A 25998-nucleotide genomic window follows, 5' to 3' on the forward strand; every position below is an offset into this window, starting at 1 on the left:
CCCTCCGCACCGGCAGCGCCGCACCGGGCGAGGACTGCGGGCCGGACCGAGCCGGGTGCGGGCAGCGTGGGGCCGAGCGGGGCAGGCTCAGCGGGCGGGGGAGCTGTTCACACGCCGGGAGGCTCCGCCGGCCGGGACGCGGCTCTCCGGGAGCCCATCCCGCCCCTCCGCTCCGGGGCGACTCCCGAGGCCGCCGGGGAAGACGCTGCCACGGTCGGGCGGGCTCTCCCGAGGAGCCGCCGCTTCACCTGCGGCCGCCCCGTCCCTCCACCCCCGCCACCCCGCGCCGGGGCCGCCGAGCCCCAGCGAGCCGCCCGGGCGCAGCGCGGCGGTGGGCGCGGCCTCCTCCTCCTCCTCCGCCGCCCGCCCCTTCCTCCCTCCCTCTCTCTTTCCTCCCGCCCGCCGCCGCTCCCGCACCCCCGGCCGCCGCCGCCGCTCCCGCGGCCCCGCCGGTGTCTCCGGCCGCCCCCGCCCGCCCGCTCTCGGTCTCCTCCTCCTCCTTTCCCCCCGCCCTTCCCGCGCGGTGGTTCGCTCCTCCCCGCCCCTTTCCCCCACCTCTCCCGTCCCCTCCCACCCCCGGCTCCCCGCGGTGGTCTGGCCCGGCCCGGCGGCGGAGGGAGCGGCGGAGCGGGCGGGCGGTGCTGCCGGGCGGGGGTCTCGCTCTCCGGGGGTCTCGCTCTGCGGGGACGCGGCGAGCGGCGGAGCGGGGCGGGGGAGGCAGCGCAGCAGGGAGCGAGGCAGCGGGAGCGGCTCCCCGACCGCGGGCAGCACCATGAGGTGAGCGGCCGGCTCCGGAGCGGGCGGCGGGCGCGGGGTGGGGGGCGATGCTCCGCGCCCCCCGGCTCGGACGGCGCACGGCCGGGAACGGGAACGGCAGTGGGAGCCGGGGGGATCGGCCGGCGGCGGGGGAGGGGGCCGGGCCGAGGGGAGCCCCGCGGTGGGGGAAGGGCCCATTGTTAGTGGCGGCGGGGGAAGGGCGGCCCGCCGTCCCCGTCCCCCCGCGGCGGCGGCGAAGTTGCGGTCGGGGGGCGGCGGCGGGGCCCGAGTCCGGGGCGGGGGGCGGCCCCGCTGCGGCGCCTCCCCCGGGCCGGGCACGGCGTGAGCCCCGGGCGCCCGGCTCCTTTCTTTCTCTGCCGGTGGTGATTTTTTTTTTTTTTTTTCTCCCCCTTTCCCTCCGCCTTAGCCGGCGCGTGTTGCATTGCAGCAGCAGCTGGGCTTTTCCCTGGGTAATCAATAAAGAGGCGCCGGGGGCAAGCGGGGAGGGGGGATCCCCCTCTCGGCAGCCGGGGAAGTGTCGCGTTTGGAGGTTCGGGATGTAAACACAGAGGTGGCCGCGGCTGGGGGCGGCAGGCAGGGAGGTGGGTGCCTGCCGCCTTCCCGCCGGGAACTCCCGCTCCCCGCCGGCTCATTCATTTGAAGGCGATTTTCTGCCTCCCCCCTTCCCCCCGCCGTCCTCCCCCCAGCTCGCTTTTAGCGCCTGTTCTGTTTCCATAATCTCCTTTCTGGATTGGTGCAGGACCCGGTGAGAAATGCGGCTCGGTGGCCGAGCGAGCGCTGGTCCGGCTGCCCGGGGACGCCGTGCTCCCTGTAGGCCTGCCCCTCTCTCAGACAGCTGGGGAAACCAGTTACTCATGCCTTCCCTTTTTTTTTTTTTTTTTTTTTTTTTTCCGCCTGGAAGTTATTGTCTGCCTTGCAGTTGGATATGAAGGTTCTTTGTCTTAAAGACACGACTGTAAGGTCCTTTGGAGTAGGGGTCCGGCGAGGTTTGCGTGATCAAAGTCGGCGAATTCCTCTGCTGCCTAAAACTGACGAGCCATTAGAATTCCTTGTCGATTACAGGAAAATCCTAATAAAATTTTTTGTACTGTGAGGATTCCCTCTTTCAGTGCACCTTCAGTGGAAAGGGTAGCGTTGCAGCGGGAAGCATGGGAACAATCTCCCTGCTGTTTTGTTTAGAATTGTGTTCCTGTATTTCCCTCTAGTTTTCTTTGTTAACTGTAGGTATTTATGTCCCGCGTTATTTTAAGCTTTGTTTTGTCTTGTGATAATTTATTTTCAGTTATTCACGTTGCTCATGTAGAAGTCAGATATCCTGCAAACGAAAAGTTACAGCTGGGAAAACCTACAAGTTTGTATCCAGATCCTTTAAGCAGAGGTGTTCTTTTTAATTACCTTGACAGCCTTCAGCACAGCGAATGCTGCTAATCGAGCAAGGCTTGGCACAAATACCTTGGGAAGCCCCATGGAAGTTTGGGTTTCGTGCTGGCAAAAGGCTCTTTAATTGTGAGGGTGATGCTGAGTGAAGAGAGCTAGAGCAGCAAGGCTGCTCACTGTTCACTGTGTAACTGTATGTGTGCTAGGACTTGTGCCAGCTTGGAGGGAGCACAAGTATTTCTCTCAACCAGCACAACAGGAAAGTGTCTAGGTTGAACCTACCCTTAGGTTGCTTATTTAGGTGTTTGAATAGCTGACTTGCAGCAGTGAGTAAATGTAGGTAAATGAATTATATTGCTGGCCTTGGAGCTTTCTGCCCTGCCTGGAGAGCATCAGGCTGCTAAGGGGGAGATGCAGTTGTGATTTGGAGGGTTGCTCTGATGAGTGGTCGTGGGGTGTTTAGAAGGAAACTGACTTCCAGAACGCTTGGTTCCAGCCCTCTGGAAAAAAAGAAACAAGCTGTACCAATTAAACTTCACAGGCTAAAAAAATGATGTGGTTAAAGAAGTATTTTCTCTCTATAGAGGCACTATTAAACTCACTCAGTTTTGTTTAATTGGTCCGACTCCAGTACGATGGCAAGCTTTCACTGCTCTGCTCTCTCTTTGGGCTTGTTTAGACTATGGTTGATGGTATATTTCTGAAACATGTTTAAACAATATCTTCATGCTGTATATTGTTCAGGCAATGACTTTTAATGTGCATTTGCTGGTCAAGGCAAGGTCTGATGGGTGAGGAGTGACAGGGTAGATGGGACAAGCAACCAGCATTTCATACACAGCTCCTGTGTTTGCAGATGCTGTTAAATCTTAGCAGTTCATACTAAAAATATACTTTTGGCACAATATTGATGGTCTTGTGGAATGAGTAAACTGCATTCTGTCATTGCTGTTGGGCAGGTAAGTGTGCAGTTGGTGCTCCAAAGAATCAAAAAAATGAATATATGAACTGGGGCGGGGGGGGGGGGGGGGAAGCACCCTCACTTTCTCTCCTATGTTTTGGCTTTTCTTCAGCCATCATGAGCCTGAACTAACTCTGATGATTTTGTGTTAAGATCTTGTGTCTTGTCTGGGTGTTTAGCTGGTCAATTACCAAAGAGGAAACTGATTTTCCTTCTGTCAGATAATACTAAAGATAGTTGTGAAGAGCATCTTTGAATGTTCAGATCATCAGCAGTTCTGTAAGACACAAACACCGACGCTGCACAAGAATTAATTCTTGCAGAAGTCTGCTTTGTATTCAAATTGAAATGATATGCTATTTGAATAACATCTGTTAGGGGTTTTAGGTTGCAGAGAAACCCTGAATATTAAATATCCCAGTGAAATGCTCTAGCCTGAGTATGAAGTTACTTGGTTGAGGAGCCAGCTTGAATAGGGCTGTGTGTATCTGTGTCTCCTGCCCTAGGTAAACAGCTGATTCCCACGGACACCTGTTGCTCTCTTTGTACTCTGCTTAGCTGACAGAAGTGCTGCCCCTAATCCACTTTCCTGAGAGCACTTATAATATAATAGGTATCCAGGAATGGGCATATTCAGTGGAGTTTCCATTCACCAGCTGGCTGGAAGGTGGTGGAGGTGCAGGTAACAGCAGAGTTTGGTGCCCCTGTTCTAGTAAAAGCATGACTTCCCATCCTGTTTGTACAAGAAGAACGTGTGTGAACAGACTTTTATTGTAGCATATGTTGAAGTCTGTGTTACAGAAGCTGGTAAACACAACTCTGCTGCTAGAGCTGGGATTCTGCAGTGAAGGTTAACTGAATTACCTTCTTTTTTAATTTTTTTTTTTTGCATATCAGGCTCATTTTGAGTTTTAACTCCAATAAAAATAAATGAGCTTTACAAGGTACTGACTTTTTAAAAATCAAACTGTACAGCCTTCTCTTGGGATTACTACATCCATTTCTTTGTGTGGGAAATAATTGTTTTTCAGTAGTGTGCTGGTCAGAAAGCAGACTGCTTAGTCGGGTTTCATTACCCACATTCCCAAGAACTGGGAAAGAAACAGCATTTTAAAGAAATTTTAAATTTGAGTATTTCCAGAGCCCAGTATAATACTTCGTGTTTATGATGGGCTACTATGCATATCATATGTATGTGAATTTCATTCCATGTTTAGGTAGGGCAAACAGCTAAATCACTATAGATTTTGCCTTTTCTGAAAAGTCACGTTGTATTCTTGCTTGTGTTTTCAAGCTAAAAAGGTAGCTAAATTTGTGGTCTCTAAGCCACACTGAAATTTCCACTTACTTCCAATCAGCAGCTTTTCTGCTCAAAAATATTGCTACAGAGTACACTTCATGTTATTATTTAAAACTCAGCATTTTTTATGCCTGGGTTGGTAAGCCTTCATTGTATTTTAAGTGTTGTGTTAAGAAAACTAATCCCATACTCAGTGTTTACTGAGTGAAAGCCCACAGCACAAGTAACAAAACATGTACCTCCATTAGGGGCTAGGAATGCTTGAAGGAACCCACACACATTTCCTGGGGTTTCCAGGAAAGTGGGTACACCAAGAGCATTATTAGAGACAATGGTACACGTCAGTCTGCTGCAATAACTGCAGTTATTTAAGGTGGTGAAACAGCACAGCAGCAAGGCCATCAATTTGATGGTGGCATTAAGTTATTCTTGGATACGTAAGGTAAATCTTTGGAATTGTGCCTTTAGTTTTAATACTTGCCCGAATGGTGTATTTGAAATAGGAGGCTTAATTTAGTTGAGAAATATTTGACAAAATGTTGGAAGTGCAAGCAGGCAGTTAAATTAGACTGGATATGCATAACTGCAAGCAACACAGTTCCTAAAATTGCTTGTATCTCAAGAGAAAAATTGGTGGTGTGGGCAGGTTTTATTTTTTTTCAGGTGGATACAAAAATTCAGGTTACTTTCCGTGTTCTTAAGTATACTAACAGATGGACTGAGTCATCTGTCTGATAGAAGTGTGGTCTTTAGCTTGCACTTTATTTGTGACAGTTGCAAGTAATTTTTGGACAGGCTGTTTCTGCCCACCTGATATGGGATCTGACAGCTGTTTTGCCCCCAAGGCCTCTGGATAGTTTAGTGAATTATTTTGATAGTAAAAGTATAAATCTTTTAAAAATTTACCCTGTGAATGGAGAGTGCAGGAATGAGAATCCAGTTTTTTTAGACAAAGCTATTTATGACCATCTTAGCAATTATGTTGTCAGCCTCTAAAAATTAGAAACAGTCTGGGAGTGTTTATAATTCAGGAATGCTCTCTGGAAGGGCATGTACAAGTTTTTTCTTGACTCTGGTTCAGGGTTTCATGTTTGCTGTTGGAAGTCAGAAAACAAGAGCGAGTTAGCTGGCATCCTGCTTCAGGCCACTCTAGCCTAAAAGCCTTTTTTCTCCACTTCCATAAAAAGCAGAAACATTTTTCTCCCAGCACCTGTTTCAGCGGATGCTTTGCCCTAAGTGACGTCTCTGGGCTCTGCCTCAGGCATGTGATTGGAAATACTTTGTAATGAGGGCTGCTCCTTGCCATGCCAGGGCAGCTCATGTGGAACTATTATAGAAGGAGGTTATTGAACCACTGGATAGAGTCATTTGCTCTCATTACTAGAGAGAGCAAATGTATTTTGTGAAACAGATATTATTCCTTTCTTTGCTTTGACCTTTCATCTAGCATTGCTTTTGACAGTTCATGCCTGCTTCCACTCAGCAGTGGAGAAATCCATGTGCCAGCTCTTTAAACATCCAGGCATGTTTAGGTTTTAAGAGTGCTGTAGTGGTGAGAGAGAGCAGAAGATATGTGCTTTTTGTGTTCAATTAATAAAAAATTGATTTCTAGTCATAGCTCAAATTAAATGTAGCAGAGACTGAAGTCACATCAGCCTTGCTGAACTGTCAGCTGTGTTATATTTGTTGGTGCCTGCCTCGCTCTCCCACCCCACCTTGCCCTGCCAGTCCTTGGGAATTCAATACAGCTACTTTGTGTTCTTGGGCTGTTAGAATCTCCCTTGGGATTAATGTGGGAGTGAAGCTGCTTTTGTACCTGCCTGTATTTAAACCTGCAGGTGAGGAGCCACTGTTGTTTCCCTGCTGTGCCTCTCCTGCCCTAACTTCCCATGGCTTCCCACAAACCTGGAGAAGAACATAGTTTGTATGGAGCTTTTTTTTGGTTGAATAATATACAGAAACTTTTTCCCCTTTTAAAAATAGCTGCACCACCTTATTTTACCTTTCAAATTTTCTAACATGAGAAATAAAAACATGTGTCTAAGTAATTGAGTCTGATTTGAAAATGCTCCGTAGCAATACTGGTTACAGAGGAAAATGTTGAATTTTACTTCAAATACTCCTAATAAATTGTCCTTCTAATTGCCAAACCTTTTCCCTGCTATCATGTATTACAAGTCTCCTTCACTTGTAGCTGTTTCATGATAAGTGTTAGAAGACTTCAGAGGAGAATGGGGATGTTGTGCTTACCAGCCTGTGATGGTGTTATGTGTTGGTGTGTGCTGCTCCTGATGTTATGGCTCTGTATGGGAGCTCATGGAACTGCTGCTGGGGAGGTGATGTGACATCTCTCTGGGGCTCCTGCCCAAATGCTGGTGACAGCCTGGTGGAGAACAGCAGGCTGGCTGCTCAGTGGGATGTGAGATGATGTGTCAGTCCATTTTGGATTAGTCTTTCCAGCTGAACTGCTTGTAACAAGCACATGTTTGTGGAATCAATGCACAAGTTAATGTGAGGAATTGAAGTACAGCTCTCTTGTCTCTGTGAGTAATCTTTAGGCAAGGCTCATTAAAAGAAAACACCATCAATATTCAGGCAAAAGAAATAATCTGCTCTTAGTTTCACATATTGAAAATTCTCCAGGCAAAGCTGTTTTATGTAAAAGAAGAATAGTAAAAACAATTTCAGTTTAGTCCAAAACTAGTCTGCTGCTTTGCTAAGTGTGTGAGTTGGTGTTGTGTGTTTTTACATTTTTTTTTATTATGGTAAAGAAAGGTGCTGACACCAGGTGAAGTATGGGAGAAAGAAGTGGAAACTGATTGCACTCCAGAGGGTGATACAAAAATGCTACTTTGCTGGACTGGTGTGCTGCCAGAAATAACTCTAAACTTCTAGTGTGCAGCACAAATGCAGTTGGAAGGGTATTGTTTGAAATTGTTCTTCATTGTCTTTTCTTCACAAATTTGAAATTTCTGTTTCCTGAACTGGGTTACAAAATGATCTATGCTTACTGCAAATTCCATACAGAAGGTAAGGCAAGGTTGTTGTTTGCTGAAGTATACTTGGTACCTAGTTCAGAACAGAACTTTTAAAACCTGGAATTCAGCAGAATGGTAAAAGAGCAAGAGTAATCATTGATACAGCTGAGGCCTATATTATGCATTAGTTGCAGTTTTATAGCAAGTAAGGAAAGATTTAAATTTTCTTTTTAGAGGAAATAAATCTCTATGTGTGTCCTTAAAGCAGTTTCCTTAAATGTAGTTTAACTGACTTCTGTCAGTTTATTGCTGGTTCCCATACAGTGAAAGCAGCTTTTAAACTGAAATGCTTTGAAGGGCATGTAGTTTAGGTAGAGTTTTATTGTGGTCCCATCTGGCTCCTGGTGAACACTTTTCTGGTTCAATATGTCTTTGTAAGTGGTCATGTCTGCTAGAACATTATATTTTGTGGAGATTTCCATTAAGTTGCATTTTTTTTTCCTGTCGTACGGACTGAAAATGGAAGTACTAAATGGAAAGATGATTTAAGACTCTGTTGTAGTTCATGTATTTCCAACAAAACTTTCAATACTGCTGCATTAGTGGTATTTTTACTGGCACTGGTGGAAAGAGGTGGTTGGTAGTTTTAGGTTCCTTTCAGCTTTCTGGTTGGCTTTGCAAATGTGACTTAAGCATATGCTCTGAGTAAATCTGGGCATAGAACCTGGCAGTAGTGCTGCCTAAAATCACTAGTTCTTCCAATAACTTATGTTGAATATGTGGCTTTTTTCAGGCTCCAAGCTTCCAGCTCCAGATGAGCAAGAATTTTCCTTTTCTAGCTGCTGTATGTTTTTCATGTCAATAATGCATTACAATGAACACTATACACTGCTACTCATTTTGAAAACTTGTTTTCTCCCTGTATTTTCCTGTTCTATGGAAATCTCATTGCCCTTTGCTTTCTTTTAAAAGGTTCTATAAAAGAGTCTTCTATAAACAGTGCATAGTGATGTGTACACCTTTTATTATATCTCCTGTGTTGAACTCTTATTGGTGTTTGAGGAAAATGTATGATCCATTTGGCAAGCCTTAGTTCATTAAACAATGCTGGCTCTTCTTTGAGAGTACCCAGCCTAAGTTTAATAAAACTGATTTTATTTTTAAATCTTGTTGGATTTGTATTTAAAACTGTACACAGTGAAGCTTTCCTAGAAAACTTGTGTTCTTGAATGCATTTGCAAAGCCTGTTTTTAGAAATCTGCAATTGGCTACTGTGGATGATGGTAAATGAACTTCACAACTTCAGAATAAACATAGTTACCTATTGTCTGAAATAGATGGTGTGGCCAGACTGACCAAACAGTGAAAGCTGATCCAAATGAGCCTAATTTTGGCAGAGATAATGGATCAAAATAGTGAATGACGGCACTAGGAAAATGAACAGTATTGAAATTTACCATTTGTATATGTAAGTTTAATCACTGAATGTGCTACTTAAGAGCAGGTATGGTTTGGTTTTTGATACGTACTACTCTAGCAGAAATACTGACTTATTTTTAAAAAAATTATGTTTAGAGGTACTTTTTTTTCCTACTTGAGAATACTTCTGCTTTGATAGAAATCTCTGAATATGGTCAGAGATTATATTATCTTTCAATTTATTGTTATACACTGATCTACTTAGTTGAATCACATTAGTGTGAGTAGAACAGGAGGGTGGTGCAGGAGGTGTCTGATGTATGTATATGAAATAAACGTGTTTGGAACACAGGACTTCTTTCCCAGTCAGATGTGACCAATCTGGTCTGGAGTCAGTAGTGTTTGGAACACAGGACTTCTTTCCCAGTCAGATATGACCAGTCTGGTCTGGAGTCAGTAGTTCTGTCCCTAGTCTCTGGTACAGTCAGTGCTTTTCCCCCTTGGTTGGAGCCTGCTGTTCCAGGGCTCAGGGAAGACTGAACTTTCCAGCTCAGTGCTGTTCTCACCAAGGGAAGGCTGAGAAGAGAGGTCCATTTTGGAAAACTAGCAGGGAACCTGTGTCTAATCATGAGTAGGAGGATGAGGAGATGAATGATGAGAGCACTTGAGTAGTAAGTGTTTGAACCTGAGCACCAGTTGTCCAGCTGCTTCGTCAGTGTTACGTGTTTTGGGGAGTAATTGGCAATGAGGTTTTGTGCCATTTCAATGGTTTCCTTGGGTTTTTAGCTACTGAGTGGAAATACAGTAGTGGCTTTTGGTTGGAAATGTTTACTTTGGGATTGAGGAAGGAGACTAAAGCAGTAAATGCATTAAAGAAGTCAGTCAAAAAGATTTTGCATCTTCAAGATCTCATGCTGCAATCTGAAGGATTGTGGTGGAACTGTTGTTCCAGTTTCACACTGTGGTGTCATGAGTCCAGTGATTTGCTTTAGTGATCAGCTGTGTTAACTGCATCATGTATGAATTATCCTCAGAATGATTTCTGCTGCACTTAGCATCTGACCTTGCATCTAATTGTGAGATGAAGAAATCTGGACTGCTGCACTCAAGGATTTGATTTTGTATTCTGGCAGTATCTTTGAGTAGTCTGTTCATAAAGTTTGGAGGAGTAGGGTGGCTTCAGGCTTTTTCTTTGGCATACTATCAAAGGTGACTTTGAAACCAAAGGGTATTCCTTTTATTTTGTGTACCTTTCTTAGTCACTGATAGAACAGGTCTGTGCTCCTGTAATTGTCACAGGAGCATAGCTTCCAACAATAGCTAAACCCACAAATGGATGGCATATGACAAGCACAAAGGTTGCCTTGCAGGTTATGAGTGCTGTTGCTGTAGCTGTGTTGCTCTAAATTTATGAACATGACAAAGGTTTTATAAGGAGAGGCAATATATTTTATTACATCACCTGCTGCAGTGGTGGGGAGCAGGACATGGGCAATTTCACACACCCAAAGGCTGAGTTCCTCAGAAAGTTGCTCAATTATTTGGAGACATCATGTGGAGATTTTGTACTGTGTGGATTGTTGCAGATACAGGTAAATGCTACTGTGTGGTTTATTTTTTTATAGATAGCTCATAGTTTTGATGTCTGACCTCATAGCAATATTTGGTGTAATTCTTATTTCAGAGATTAAGGAATTGGGTGCTTGAAAGCAGGTTAGCAGCTGTAGGATCTATTTAAACTGCAATTTGTTTTTGTATTACTCTACAAAGATGATGTCTGCATAAAGGAAGTGGAGATTGCATTGCAGAGAGCAATGTCAGAAAGTAAACCTGTGAAAATACTTTTCAAATGTCACTGTTTCCATGTAAAGCATCAAGATATATTTTCCTTTGAAGCATCTGACTACTGGAAACCATTGGGGGAAAAGGATGCTTGGAATGCCTTTTTTAAAGAGCACATGTCTGTTATTTTTGTGGAGACACAGTCTTGGTCACTGGTGTGACTTTTGTGTAGTAAATCTGTAGGATGCAGATAGAAATGGATTGCATTGCATCTTTAGACATGACTAATGCTTAATAACACTTAATAGTAGGATTTTATTTTCCCTGTTGAAATCCCCAGTTACCACAGGATAGAGGAGTGTACTGTTAAGCCAATTCTGAGTACTCTGGATATCTTGCCTTGAATTTCCAGGCCTCCTTTTCTTAGGGCAGATGGATGGAAATCAAGGGACCGCTCCTCTTGTAGTGCTCCCTGCCCAAAAAATAAAAAGAAAATCTTGATATGGAGACTGTTCATTTAACTGTGAGGAATGCTTGCAGCTTGGGTGATTTGTGTGTTACCAGTCTCAGCATTCCCCAGATTTTGGATCCATGTATTTGAAATCTAACATTTTTTCATCTTGAGTTGAACTAATCTCCTGGGCCTTGAGTGTGTCTGTGCTTGGGGTGGCTCTAGGGGCTCAACTCAGCCCAAAGCCCAAACTTATCAGGCATTTTGGTTGTAACTCTCAGTGAGCTTAGCCTGGTCTTGTCTTGGAATGGGGAGGGTGTTTAAGAAAGAACTAGCAAAGAAACAAAAGCCTGAGAGAGTATTCTCTCCAATTTGCTGCTGCATATTATTATATAATTTATGATGTATCAATGTATCAATTTCCCAGCCTCTTGAGTGATTGTAATTTTCTTGTTCTTTTGGGAACGTGGGGAAATCTTGTGCAATTCTTACAAAAAACCTTCCCATGAAGAGGCACAGAGTTTAAGTGTTCATACATTGAAGATAAATGCATTTTAACTTCAAAGTAGTTTGGGTAGGTGCTCATTTTTTATATTTTGTAAGACAAAACGATCCCCCAAACAAAACAAAGCAAAACCATTTGGAAATAAAGCCATAGGCTTTTCTTTCAGAATCTGAGTGCTTTAATTTTTTTTACATAGCATGACAGAAATATTGTAAAATGACAAAAGCATTTCATGCTTAAGAATGGAAGTTTTGTGCATCTAAGAACTTTTTATTGGTCATTATTAAAGAATTACAGTGTTGCTGGCCATATGCATTGCAGCAGGGAATTTTCTCTTGGCAGCACCCTTCCCTCCAGCCACTCAAATGCACAAAATCATTTCAATACAGAACAGAGTAAATGCTGGAGATGGCATCTTTGGTGGACTGGTGACAAAGGTAATGTTTATGCTGTGGATATTCTGTTTCTCAGGAAGACTGGGGTTAATTGTAGCTTGGCAAGTGGGGGGAAAATAAAAAAAAAAAGTTCCATATTGTTTTTCTGCAGTAGATTCCTGTTGCTATGCAACAAACAGAATGTCACTTAGTACAGGATATATTAAATTGGTATTCCCAGCACATATCTGTGCCCGTTCATTTTATACTTGAGCAGGAGGGGATGGTTCTGGTTTCCTGTAGCACTGGAGTATGAAATGTGTATTGGAGCTGCTATTCTGGGGCTGCAGTGACGTCAGTGCACTTGCAGAGCCTCTCTTTGTTTGCATGGATGGGACACCTGTGCAACACAATCAGGCTTCCAGGCACACAAAAAAGGGCTGCTGGTTATCTTCCCCGAGGTGGGATGGCATTGCCAAGCAACATGTTAGCACTTCAAAAGGGAGAAATTTGTTACATGGGAGAAAGATGATTGGGCTGTGAATTGTGAAGACCTTTATACGTGATGCAGATGGCATCATCTGACTCTTTAAACCAAAATATCTGGTTAATTTTTAATTATTAGATTTAATGTTAATATTTGAATATGTTCATACCTCCTCTGCCTACCTCCCCATTCCCTCCAGTGCTAAACCCAACCAGTCTCAGCATCTGAATTCTGCACATTTGCTTTCAATGGATTCTGGAATAAATGTTTAGAGCGTGTTGGGGAAAATTACCCTCTGTGGCTCTGGAAGCAGTAATTAAGTAATGGACAAATGACAACATCTGGTAAGGCATTATTTTATAATCTAGTTAGTCTTCCGTAGTGGAAAACAAGGCAAAAGTAATATTTGAAATCTAGGAGGATGATAATTTGATCTGTCAAGAAGTATAGATGTCTGAAATAGAGAAACTGGGAAGCTGAGGATTTGTAATACTGTGGTTTTGTAACATATGCATTGTGTCTCAGGCATGATGTTTATACTATGGAATCATCTTATTTTAGTCAGTTTTCTGAATTTTCCTGTGGGTTTTGAAGGACAATTCACAAAATTGAAGCTGAAATTAAGGTAGATATTTAAATTAGCAGGTCAAATACTGTCACTTTCTTGCTCTTAGAACTGTCTAACATCTCTTTAAATCGAAGCAGATTGGAAAGTAGCTTTTCTTTAAAAAAATACTATAGTAAATGTACTTATGTGTAGCTTCTTAATAAAGCAGAAACCAAAAGGAAGAGTTGAAGTAAAGCTAGAAAAAGATTCAAAACACCTCTCAGTACTGTTCTCTTGCTTGTTTTGCCAAGGGGGTGTCTCTAATCTATAAAGCATCATTGAGCAAGCAGCCTTTAGTAGCACAAATGCCTTTCTGGTAGTCTGATGCTTAATTCAGACCTCAATGCCAGGGAGTTGTGTGCCTGTTCTCAGGAAGGCCCAATAAAAAACATTGGTGTACACAAAGAGAACTTGATGCAACCTAAAAAAATTCTTGGGGCATTTGGTGAGATCAAACCTGAGCTCTGTCACAGAAATGATTTAAATACATGGATGGGGATGCTTGGGGCCTTTTTGCTTTCTGTTTGGAAAGAGGGAGCTCTGCTTCTGTTGCACAACTGCTTGGTGAGAATGAGAAAACTGCTTGTGACTTTCAGTGCTGTGATGGCTTGTTTTAGTTCTGTCTTTTGGCACAGGAAACAGTAGGAATTTGTAAAAATGGAGTATTAGGAATTTGTAAAAATGTCTCCACTTCTTGAGACAGGAGGCAGAATGAAATTTAATTGAGAAAATAATATTTTAATTTGTAATTTTAATGAAATGAACTTATTTTAGTGTGTAGATGGAGAAGCTGTAGAATATACCCAGGAAGGTGAGAAATTTGAGCTGTAAGTTTTAAGTAGTGTGCTGGCAGGCTGCTTAGGTAAATCCTAAAGGAACTCAGAGTAGAAAGTGGATGTTCTGGAAACACTCTGATTATAGAACAAAGAGCATTTAAAAGCTAGCTTCAGGTGCTATGCTGCTATAATAGGGCTATGACAAAGCAGTCAGCTTTTCCTGTCCATCATCTTCCCCCCCAAACTGAAATTAAGCTGGGACAAATCTTGTAGGTTTGATACCAGTGGTCCAAAGTTCTGTTTGGCTGTTGAAAAGAAATCAATACAATCTTTGTGTATGTGTGAGCAGTGCCACTACCCTGCTAGTTCTTGGTCATTGATTAATACCTGCATGCATACACCAGATGCAGAATTACCTCAGAAAGGATGTTGGAGCATGTGGATGATTTTATGCTATTTTTTTCCTCCCCTACAATAGAGCCTGGATTCTGGTTTGCAGCTAGAAATAGATGGGGGTTTGAAGCCTGCTTTGTTTTGTTTGTTTGTTTTTTAGTTTGCCTTTCTCTGTTGCAGAGGTTGGAAAGTCTCTAATGAATGAGATAGGGAATTGCTTGAAGGTAAGATGGTTTCATGGACTCAGTGTTTTCTGCAAGCACTGACTGCTTCTTATTTTTCAAAGAATTTCTGTCCTTTGGTGCTGCTTGAGAGTTGTCAGGGGTGTTCATTAGCTGTGTCCCAGCTTGTTTTCGTACTGACTAACTTAAGACTGTGGGCCTGATCTGTCAAAACATTAAATTATTCAGCATCTACCTTAGTCCTTCAAAGCAGAGAGAATCTTAGATGGCCACTGAAGACAAAGGCTCGTAGATCATCTTGGATTAAATGAGCAATATCAGAAGACTGGGTGCACCAGCTGTTGTGCTTCAGCCCTCCCATGGAGGAAACAACTTTTTGTCTATTTCTCTTTTACTTTCCAACTTTTGCTAATTTCTTAAAAAGAAGCTATGCTCAAGTTTGCAGCTCTCAAATGCTATATTTTGTGACACTGTGCTTAAACTGTGAATAACTTCTGAATTTGGTATTCAGAACAAGTTTTGATTAATGTGCAAAAAACGTCACTACACATTGAATAATGAAGAAACCTACTAGCTGTTCGTTTACTCCTCAGTTCATCTATCCAAAGTCAGAGGCAGTCTGAGAAAAAAGGTAGGAGGGGTGAGAGGAGTAAGTATGTAACTAAGACTTTTTAATGGTTTTACAACTGCAAGTCACTCCTTCCTTCATATATAAGCAACCAGAACTTTGCAGTGCTCTTAACTCCTGTACTTTTTTTAAACTTTGGAGTTTATTTTTAAACCAGAACCCAGTGTAGTTTTTTATGTTCTTTAAAAATGGAAATAATAGGCCAAATATAATGTGCCATGATATTTGAAAGGCAGCTAGATTTGGAGCAGATTGTGTTGCCTAAAATCACTGTAACTCTTGGGAGTTCTTGTCCTGTCAGCAGAGCATGCTCATGAAGGAAACAAAGTGTGATCACAGCAAGGTGTGCTTGCCAGGAACCCAAACTCCAGGGATCTGTGCTCTCCTTGTACTGCTAATCAGAATTGCTAACTTCAGCCAATTAACATCCATCAATAGTTATCCATCAGCTTTTAAGACAGGACTGGAACATTTTGTTCACTGTCCAAGTGCTTTGTGTAGGTGAGACCTGGTGGCTTTGTCTGAAGGTGCTTTGGATTGGATTAAATTGATCTCCCCTTTTGCCATACAGATAAAAGATGGATGATGTTCACCTGCCTGGGGCAGTCCACTTCAGTGACTCCTTTCAGATAACTGGAGTGCACCTACAGGAAATGATGAGATGGGTCACTGTTGTGAGTTTTGGCTACATGGCAGATGTTGGCCTGGTTATTAAGGAAGGAGGTGTTGTGGTACCCTCTGAGCAGCAAGGGACAGCTTTTCAAAATATCTGTACACGTTCTCTGCCTAAATCTTTGGAGGCTGCAGAGAAAAATGATGCCAGAGACCATCCAGGCAGACAGATTTTTCCTGCAGGCTCTGGTCTGTAGGTTGCAGTTCGGGCACCTTATTTAAATATATCTTTAATCTAATATGGTATCACCTCTATTGTGAAACTTTTTCCCATTCTGAATTATGATTGGAGGTTTTGTCTCACTACATTATTTAAATCTCCCTTCTGTGTATTAATGCTTCCATACTCACTAACCATGGATAGTACTGACCAGCTTATTCTCTCTGAAGCTACTCTAGTGTATGGGAGGCTTTGTGTTTCTCCTGAGTCTTTTGAAGATTGAGCTCACCAATTTCATTGATTTCTCATTGTGGTCTGTTTTTAAGACCTCCTGCCAGTTGTTACTCTCCACTTGGTCCACCTCATTTGGAAGCTAAGGCTGATTGTTGTCCCCTCTGTCACATCCTGATTTGCATCTGTTCACTGGCATGTATCTAAACATAGACCTGAACTTGTTTTTTCTGTCACTCTTCCAGTGTGCCAATATTAGTCAGAATTCTTACTCTGCTTGCATCTTCTGGGCTCCTGTCCTCTCTGGTAGCAAGAATACTCTTCATGGTTCTGCTGCAGCACAGGCATTGCAAAGCTGCACTTGATATATTTTCTCTGAGTGGAGTATCTGGTGTCAGAATAAGGTTTTCAGATCTCCTTTCTGCTCTCCTTACGGTAATTTTGTGCATACATCTCTTACAAAAATGCCCTGTGAATGCTGTCAAGAACAAAGTCATTTGACAGCATCTGCCCTCTGTGCTAATTCCTGTAGAACTCCAGAAGAAGTGGAGGAAATTCAACTTATTTGACATCATTAGTTCATAAGTGGCATTGGAGATGCAATTGTTACCTTTTAGCAGGTTTTTACTAATAGTTTGTGCTGGTGTTTTTCTTGTGATTGAAGTTAAATATAGGCACTTTATGGACATGACAGCCTGCCTACTTCCCCATCCAAAACCTCACATCTGCTCTGGATGTAACACTGGGCCATGGGCTTCTGCAAACATGACTGACATCCCTCCATGGGCTGAGCTTCTGAGCACCAGCTGAAATGTAGTAGTTTCCTGGAAAATGTTGCTGAATTTCACAGCTTGGAGCTGTATCTGTTCAGTGCAAGCCAAACAACTGCACTCTCCTGAAAACTGAGGTTCGTAGCTGTGGCATTCAGGTTTTTCTCATGGGGAGAAGGTACATAGTAAATGCAGACACAAAATATACCAAAAAAAAAAAAAGTCATCAGTCATGGTTGTAGCTTGCAAATTTTTGCACATTTGAGAAGATGAGCTTTGTAAAAAGCAGTGTGGAGCAATCTGTTGCTGGTATCTCTGACAGTACTGCAGGGAAAAGACTGAAGCATGAAGAGTGAGAGTGGTGTGGGCTCCCCTGGTAATGCTCCTTTGTGAAGGATTACCTGCCTGGGATCCAAGCAGGGTGGAGCAGCTTTTGGGGTAAAATCTTGGGCTACAACCTGCTGATGACAGGCTGAAAGAGTGGAGGAGGTTGGTTTTGCAGGAATAACCCTCTTTTTACCATAAACTCTTCTTGCTGTAGTTACACAACTGCGCTGTGCTTCAGATTTCATTGCCTTACTGTGCTACCAGTGTGTTGCAGGCACCTGATTAAAATCCTTTCAGTCTGGCCCAGGCTGTTGTTTGCTGCAGTAGATTGTAGCAGAATCTTATATTTGCTCTCTACTGAATCTTAAATTTGCTCTTACTTTCAGCAGAAATTCCATGTCTTCATCAGAATGAGGTATATTGTCATAAAATGGATCTGCATAGTTTAGAAACCTTTAAGGAAGTCTAATGCATGAGAGGTGTTTTGTGATTTATAGTATGTTCTTCTACAGTATAACGTTTATAAGTATAAATTTTTAAAATTATTTTTAAATTTTTAATATTTAAAAAAATATATATTTATAAATATATATTTATAAAATATATTTTTATTTATAAAATAATTTTTAAATCATTTTTTAAAACAAAATGTTTTAATTGAAAATAAACCAGTGCTTGAAGAAGCTTTGTGCTATGAGGGGTAATTTTGCTGAGATGTAATTAGCAATGCTCCTGGCTTGTGCACCTAGCAAAAATACTAGTTGAAGAGGCAGGTGGTTTATCTCCTTTGTACCCAGCTTATTTGTGTTTCATAATTGTCTGGAAGTGTTGGAAATACTGCTAGACTGGGTTATCAAATACTCATTTTCTGTTTAGCTGCTTGGTACACTTAGGGGATAAGCTTTTAAACTGGTAATCATGGATTATTTACTTCTATTTGAAACGATTTGAATTTTTATTAAAAACAGTATCACCACTCGTGTCTGCAAAACAGCTTGAAAACATGAGAACCTTTGCATTTTACTCTCCTTTTGTGTTGCAACAAGCTGCTATTTGTAGTTATGGTCTTTCCATGGAATTCCTTTCATCTCCTGTACACTGCTGAGTATCTTCAGGCTTAAGTGAGTAACTTCAAGCTGCTTGTCTCCCTGTTGGATGTTAGGTTTAAAAAACTTCATAGAAAGTATTGGAAAAGAGATCAGAAGAGGAGTGGGAATGGGGAGAATGCCCATCCTTTTATCCAGCAAATTCCATGTACAGAGAGAACTTAACTGGTCTGTGGGGTTTTTTGTTTTTGTTTTTGGGGTTTTTTTGGGGGTTTTTGGGTTTTTTTTTTTTTTTTTTGGTTTTTTTTGTTTTGGTTTTTTTTTGTTTTGGTTTTGTTTTTTGGTTTTTTTTTTTGTTTGTTTTGTTTTGGGTTTTTTTTGTTTTGTTTTGGGTGTTTGGGGTTTTTTTGTGTTTTTTTTTAATTTTTTTTTCTTTTGTTTTTTTAATTACTGTTTATTTAAAATTACTGTTCTAAGTAAAATCCAGAGGCTGAGGTAAGTGGCCATTTCTCCTATCAGGGTTATCACATGCCTTCCAAAAACAAGCACTGCCTTTTGCTCCCCTCTTCACCACTGGGGCCAGCAAAGGCACAAGTGAAAACCTGAAATAGATGCTTGCATTTTAAACCTCTCTCAGTGGTATTCTTAATGAAACAAATGTTCATTTGGCAGAGAGTGCCTTTCTGTCAGCTTTCTGCCTGGGATGCTTTCCAGGTGATTGCTGTAGGGTTACAGGTACCTGTTGATGGGATGAGCAGCAGAGCATCCACATCTTTAGAGCCCAGCAGTTGTGGAGCTGCTACCAAAAAATGTAATAGGATGAAGAGGACTTGATTTGTAGTGGTGTTTTACAAGCTTGTGTAAGGCATTTAGCCAGCCTCCTTGTTTTTCTGTGTTTTACCAATAACTTAGCTCAAGGTTTTGGAATTTAATTATGCTTGGTCAAAATAAATGTTGTTTTGAAGGCTTACCTGATCACTGCTTTGTCTAAGCTTCACTAAGTGCTGAGGAGTGATGCCTAGCACTTGCTAAAATTGTATTTCATTGCAAGCTTTGTAGAAATTAGAAGCAGAATTTTTGTCTGAAAAAACAGTTATCTGCTTTTTTGCCATTCTTTTCCTAAAAATTCTGAAGTTAATGGAACAATTTTTCTAATATTAAATAAAATAATTTTTAAAACATTTTATTCCTCTAGAGATCTTTAGTGGTTTTTTTTCTGTGATTTTGACTAACTGGGCAAACTGCAACTGAAACATCAATATTAAATTTAGTTTGCATTTTAAAAGATCTTTTATATGCCTGGTTTGCAAAACAGGTCGTTGTCTAAAAATGAGAATTTTTGTTTCCTAGCTTTAGAATGTCCTACTCTATGGTTTAGGCAAGGCTTGGTCAGCTCAAACCACTTTAGAATCTATTTGCTCATCTTCAGAGATAATAGTATAAAAAGCCATTTTAAAAAGTGGCCACAAAAGCCCCAAGACTTCCCCCAGTATTTCCCCACTTTGGGGAGAACTTCATTGACAGCCTGTGTTCTTTCTCCCTGTGACCATGGCAAAAAATGCTGGGATTATTTGCAGCTCTATTTGATCTGTGGAATGCACTGCATCTATTGTTAGCTCTCCAGCTGAAGCAGGAGCTGGAGTTGTTTTTCTCTTTTGACACTGCAGCAGCTCTGGCCAGACACTGCTGCTGTATCAGTCTGGAGTAGTTAAAGGTGATAGGGTTGGCCAGCTTCCCATCCTTTTAGTAGCTGAGATGTGGGAGATCATAGCTTAGGTAGTTGGGACGGCTTTAAAATTCTTCAGAGGACTGCAGGCAGTGCCTCCCTGCAAGCCTGTGAAGTTCACAGTGTTCAGCTTTCCTGTTGGGTTTAGTGTCTCTTGGAAGTCTAAGCTCTTTTCCTGGATAATTCCTTACCACAGAGATTAAACACTGTGTGTGTGATAGTAATGAGGGCAACATTGGCACATCTTGCCTGTAAACACACCAGCCCCACTAGCACACAAACACGTGCTCCTTTGCTGCTGACATCATCTCTTTTTTTCTTTTATTTTCTCTTCAGCATAAAATTTGGGTGTTGAACTCCTCACAGTTTGTTCACAGAGCTCACAGATCTGTTAGTTGTCTCAGGTTCAGTCTTATTCTGCATTGTGCTTTCTGAATTCCTTCCATCTGACAGCCTGTTCTTAGAGGGGCAGTGCTTTTCTGGAGTTACCTGATAACCAGAGAACAGGGCTTGTAGGGACTGGATTTAGGTTGGTTGGTTTGTTATGAGATAATAGATAAAAATATATCAGAAGTAGTGTAGCAGTAGATTACTTATGAAATAATGCAAATAGGTTTGAAAGCTGTTACATCTAAAATTAATATCAGATTAAAAAAGAAAGCTTGTCAGCATTTCCCCAGTGGTGATCCCTTGGCAGAGTGGCTGTTTATTTAAACTGGGACTTCCTTCTGACTACTTAAAACAATAGCAAATGGCTTTTTATCTAAAAGACTTTGCTTCCTATCTTAGATTTAACTGCCTTGATAACAAGATGAAGAAAACAGGATGTGTAATTTAAACAAGACAGATACCAGCCTTCTGTGATCCCCTGCCTGTGGAGGGAGTTAGGCTTTGTGTGAACTCCAGAGATTTTAATATTAGAATAGCACATATTAGAATAGCATAATTTTAATATTAGAAATGGGAGAGGTGCTGTGCTGGGGCAGAGCACTGCTCAGTGCAGTCCCATGCACCATCCTGGAGAGCAGCAACAGGAGAAGCTGCTTGGCAGAAATCGCCAGCAGCCCCGTGGGGATCTCTTTTCCTCTCCCTCTGCCAGCACCCTAGAATCCATTGTCTGTTTTGAGGTGTTTTGGAACATGCCTATGGATTCCTTTTATTATTCTTTTTAAAGGACCTGTTACCCATGAATTCCTCTAAATTCCTTTGTAGCTTGCTGATCTTATCTCTCTCCATAACTTCCTGTAGCAACAAAGTCCAGAAATTCGCTATCTTTGTATGTAACTTTTTAACCTTTAGGGTGGTAGAGATTTATTTAGGTGAAGTCAAATCAGAAGTTCAGATTTGCAACTCCTTCCCTTTGCCCTGTCATTGTGAGTTCTGCTTCTTTTAAGCAGCCTGGTTTATGGTGTACAATACAGTGAATATATTTCTTTGCAAGTAAAATGAAAAGGAGGAGCAATCATGTTGCTCCTAAAACCAAAAGGGCATTGTTAATTTTCCTCACTGTGGATTAAGTGGATATGCAGATGAAGGAGTTCGGAGTATCCAAACAGCACCTTCCAGTTTATTCCTTTTAGCAAATAAAGGTCTGCACTAGTAAGGGAAGATCTTTCTAAACATTTTGACAATTTTTTGACAGGTTCCTTTGGTGATTGCTCTAGCAGTCTGTAATATTTTTATGGCACAGTTTCTATAAAAGTGTTCTTTGTGTGTCTAGCACAGAGGCAGCGCACGTTGCGTAATTTTTATGGCTGGAGGGAAGAGCCTGAAACTTGCACAGCTCCTGTGTATGATTTACACTGAGCAAGAACAGGGCTTTCCTGCAGCTATTCCTTGCACCAGGTCACTGTCCTGCTGCTGTACCTGGTTCATTATTCAGATTACAGGTCAGTTTTGCTTGTTTTTCTTTTTCCTCCCCCCCTTTTTCTTTTTTTAGCTGTCCCTAGGTAGCTGTGTTTAGAGCAAAGCACAGAAAACTGAATAGAAATCCTGTGACACAGAGGAATATTAAAATTTTAAGCTTAGAACCTGTAATGCAGGAATGTGAGTTTCAAGACCTTAAACTTTAAATTCACAGGACCATTGTTTGTCAGGAGAAAAGTCAGTAGATCCTTATGGTGTAGTAGTATTGGTTGGCTCTTTAACCTGCCTTCCCTTTATCTCCTTGACATGAGAGTTGTAAAATGGAAGCATGGTGACCTCAGAAGATAGTTCTAGTGGCATCACTCTGTATACTGTGGCTTTGATAGAAGCTTTTCAGTGTAAGAGAAATACTGACTGGAAAAAAACCCCAGCATCTATGATATGGTTAAAGTCTGGTGAAATGCTTGAATTTACTCCTCTTTTAAGTTGTATGCTGGCCATTGCATTCATGCTGCTGATATGTGTGGATTGGCATAGTCTGTGTATTGTGACTGTTAGGATTACTCCAGGAATTTTCTCACAGCATTTCTGGATGTTTTAAGTCTTAATCTGACACTAATGAAGGTTTGGGCTTGATTTCTCTTATATCCTTGCTTGCAATAAACAGGAGTAGGAGTAATTTTTCAGTGATGGAAAGTGGAAATTTTGTAGGCTTTAGATATTGAAGAGGTTAACAATCTAGTGTTGAAGTACAGGCAAGAAACTGATGAGTTCCTGATTTGTTGTGTGGAATCTGAAATACTGTTTAAAACCTTCACAGGTAGTGTGCACTCAGAACGTGCAGGTAACTACAGCAGAATTCTTATTTTTTTGTCTGTTAGATGCTGGCTGTAAAGAGAATGTAGTTGTGTATAAGAAAATGTGCTTGTGTTCTAGTTAATTCAAAATTCAGTGATGTTTCCATGTCGGGACCAAAAGCTGTCTTTATTTACGGTTGTAAAGCTCCCATTGAAAGGAGTGGAGGTTATGTAATTTAAATTTAGGCCAAATTAGGTTCTTTTGGATTGTAAAATGGAGCAGTGAATGATGCAGGAAAGGCCTTACTTGTCTCTTAGAATCACAGAGGGGTAACACCTAGTGAGGATATTTGCTGACCACAGTGAGTTGCCTTTACAAATAACTTACACTGAGCTCCCATTTTAAGGTGGATAACTCTTTTTGATACAGAAAACCTCTGCCTTGTGTTTCCTTTAAAAGCAGTTGTGAGCTTAATTCATTACCTCTCTGATCCAATTAAGAGACCCAACTTTGTGTTTAGCTGTTTAGTTTCTCTGCAGTATTGTTGCTGATGGCTAGCTGCAAAAATCAGAGTGTACTTAGGTGTTTTAAACATAGCTTTTTTTCACATGCCCTTTTTTTTTGTCCTGGGAAATGGAACTCTTGACTGAAAAGGTGTTCACTCTTTGTTTGGGGCCATTTAATAAATGAATATTTTTTCTGCTAATTGCTTTCATAGGTGAATAATACTAGAACCTAGATTAAAATCCAAAAATACTGCAATAAACTTGGATTCCTACTCAAATTGCAGTGACAGCAAATTGATAATGAAATGTTGTCTAGAGGTACTTGCTATTATAACTGAATCATTTGGTTTAAGTTTTATCACTGGAGTACCCAGAACTGAATATTAATGAAGGTTAGACATGATTCTGGCTGTTGTTGCAGCATAAATTTTGCAAAGAACAGCATTTTTGGCTGTTGGGATTCTACACTGCATGTACAGCAAAGGAACTGAACAAAAAGTGTTAAGCAGCAATAAAGATTTTTTTTTCCAATGAAAATGATGTCATGGGATTGTCAGCTGAAGGTAAGCATAGAGATTTTGAGTGAGTTAAATCTAGGCTGCATCAAGTAAATTCAACTTAGAATCCAGCACTTAATACTACAGGATGTATTAATTCAATAATAATTCAATAATAATTCAATAATAATTCAATAATAATTCAATAATAATTCAGTAATGCTGGGGCTTTCTCTCCAGAGGAAGGGCTGGTGCATTGCAGCTCTCCTTGGTGAGCATCCTGCAGGGTTGTTATCTGCTGGAGAAGGATCTGGAGGGAGCTTTTTGTCCTGGCTGCTGTAACACCAAGTGCCACACCCTGGTGTTCCCTGGCTGCCAGGAGGGGCCCTGCAGGCTCTGCAGTAAGCCACTGTTTCTGCAGGCACCACCTGAGATGTGGGACAGGGGGAGAAGTCAGTGCTTTGCCTTCTGGTCCTAAAGAACCTTCACAAACCAAGTGCAAGTCTCTTAAGGTGTAGGACTTGATGGAAAGCTCTTTTAAAGGCCTTAGAATCAAGCATGTGAGGCTTTGTAGGTTGGTTTTTGTTTCCTCATCAAGTTATATAGTTTTCAAGTGTGGAGGCTGCTTTAGAGTAATCAGTGATGTTATGATACCAAGAACTATTCAAAGCACTTGTAAAAGTTTGGGGAACGAGAACTTTATTTAAATTACACTATGGCTGTGGTCATGCAGGCTCAGACAATGAATTCACTGATTCAAGCCAACAATTGGTATGTGAAAAACAGAGACCTGTTGTCTTTGGGATTGCACTTTGAGTCAAATGGCACGCACAGAGCAGGAATTTGTGCAGTCATTCTGCAAACAGACCTTGTGTACCGTCTGACAGGGTTTTTTTTTAATGCAGTTTGTTAAAAATATAACCTCCATATATGCTGAAGTCAAGACTTTCAAAAATACAAATTTGCTGATATGTGCAAGTTTTAATTCTAAGCTTCCTTTAGCCAGTGTTTCTAAAAATGTCACTTTGTGTATGAAAGGGGAGCATGGATAGCACCGACCTGATTCTAACACAGAGAACATCCATGCAAACTTTCCTACACAATTTTCTTCTCTGGTTTTCTGCAGACAGATTCAGACCAATCTGTTACAAAAAGGAGGAGAGAAGGTTCAACATCTCCTCTTCACTCTTTATATGTATTTATGTACCTGGCATGAAGGACCACTCATAGGGGCTGGACCTTTAGAGAGCAAAATCTGCTTTCAGAACCAACACCAAATAGCACAAGCCCAGAATTCTCAAGCTCTCTTTTTAGGAAGAGTGTTTTAATAGTTATTCAGCCTTCAGTGGTCAGGTTGTTTGAATCTAATTATCAGAGTTGTCCCAGGGTGTTAGAGAGCTGATACCAAGTTTCTCAGGGACATTGGTGAGATGGACAGCTTGGCCATTTGTTGTCACTTAATGCTCTGGCAGAAGTAGTAGCAGCTGGAGGATAAACATCTGAAGTGGTTGATAATGGAAGTTAAATTAGGCTTAAGTGTGGACTGCAGCATCTGAGAAGCTAATGCATGTCTGCAGGTGGTGAGCAGCCACAAATTCACATAGTTGGAATTACCAGGTGTGACTGTGGTCACAAGGGTTTTCAGGATGAAGAAGAGACGAGAATGTTGACTCTATGATCAGAAGGCTTGATTTATTATTTTAGATGTTACATTAAGACTATACTAAAAAGAAATAGAAAGGAAAAAGGTTTCTTCAGAAGCTAGCTAAGCTAAGAATAGAAAAGAATGAATAACAAAGATCTGTGTCTCAGACAGAGAGCAAGAGCCAGCTCTGCCATGAGTGGTCAGGAAATCTAAACGTCTACAGGAGACCAGTCCCAGGTCTACCTGTTGCATTCTACAGCAGCAGATAACCATTGTTCACTTTTGGTTGCTGAAACTGCAGCTTCTCACAAGGAAAAATCTTAAGAAAGGATTTTTCATGAAAGATGTCTGCGACAACCAGGCACTTGCAGGTGTTTGTGTCATCCTTGGGTTTCTAGAACAACCTCGATGCCTCAGAATGTTTTCACAGCATGGCTCAGGTCAGAGGGAACCACACTGGGTCGTCTGGTCCAACCTCCCTGCTCAAGCTGGGTCAGCCCAGAGCACACATGATGGCACAGGATTGTGTCCACATGGCTCTTGTGTGTCCCCAGTGAAGGGGACACCTTCACAGCCTCTCTGGACAACCTGTTCCAGTGCTCAGGGACTGCACAGGAGAAGTGTTTTCTCATATTCAGGTGAAACTTCTGTGCATGAGCTTCTGCCTCTTGTGCTGTTGCCTGGCATCACTGAGAAGAGCCTGGATCCTTCCTCCTGGCACCCTCCCTCCCTCAGATAGTGAGACATTGATGACATT

The 25998-nt window shown here is 41.8% G+C and overlaps 1 protein-coding gene across 6 annotated transcripts in view; it reads left to right on the forward strand.

Moving 5' to 3' along the window:
- The first annotated feature begins 447 nt into the window (after positions 1–447).
- The window catches only part of ENAH (ENAH actin regulator), a 93249-nt gene continuing 67698 nt past the window's right edge, over positions 448–25998 (forward strand). For all 6 annotated transcript variants that reach the window (XM_036379571.2, XM_036379573.2, XM_036379575.2 and 3 more), the window contains exon 1: positions 448–777. In XM_036379571.2, the coding sequence (XP_036235464.1) occupies positions 773–777 (5 nt within the window). In that variant the 5' untranslated portion in view covers positions 448–772. The remainder of the gene's footprint in view (positions 778–25998) is intronic.

This window comes from Molothrus ater, chromosome 3, assembly GCF_012460135.2.
Source record: "Molothrus ater isolate BHLD 08-10-18 breed brown headed cowbird chromosome 3, BPBGC_Mater_1.1, whole genome shotgun sequence".
In the NCBI taxonomy this organism is placed as follows: Eukaryota; Metazoa; Chordata; class Aves; order Passeriformes; family Icteridae; genus Molothrus; species Molothrus ater.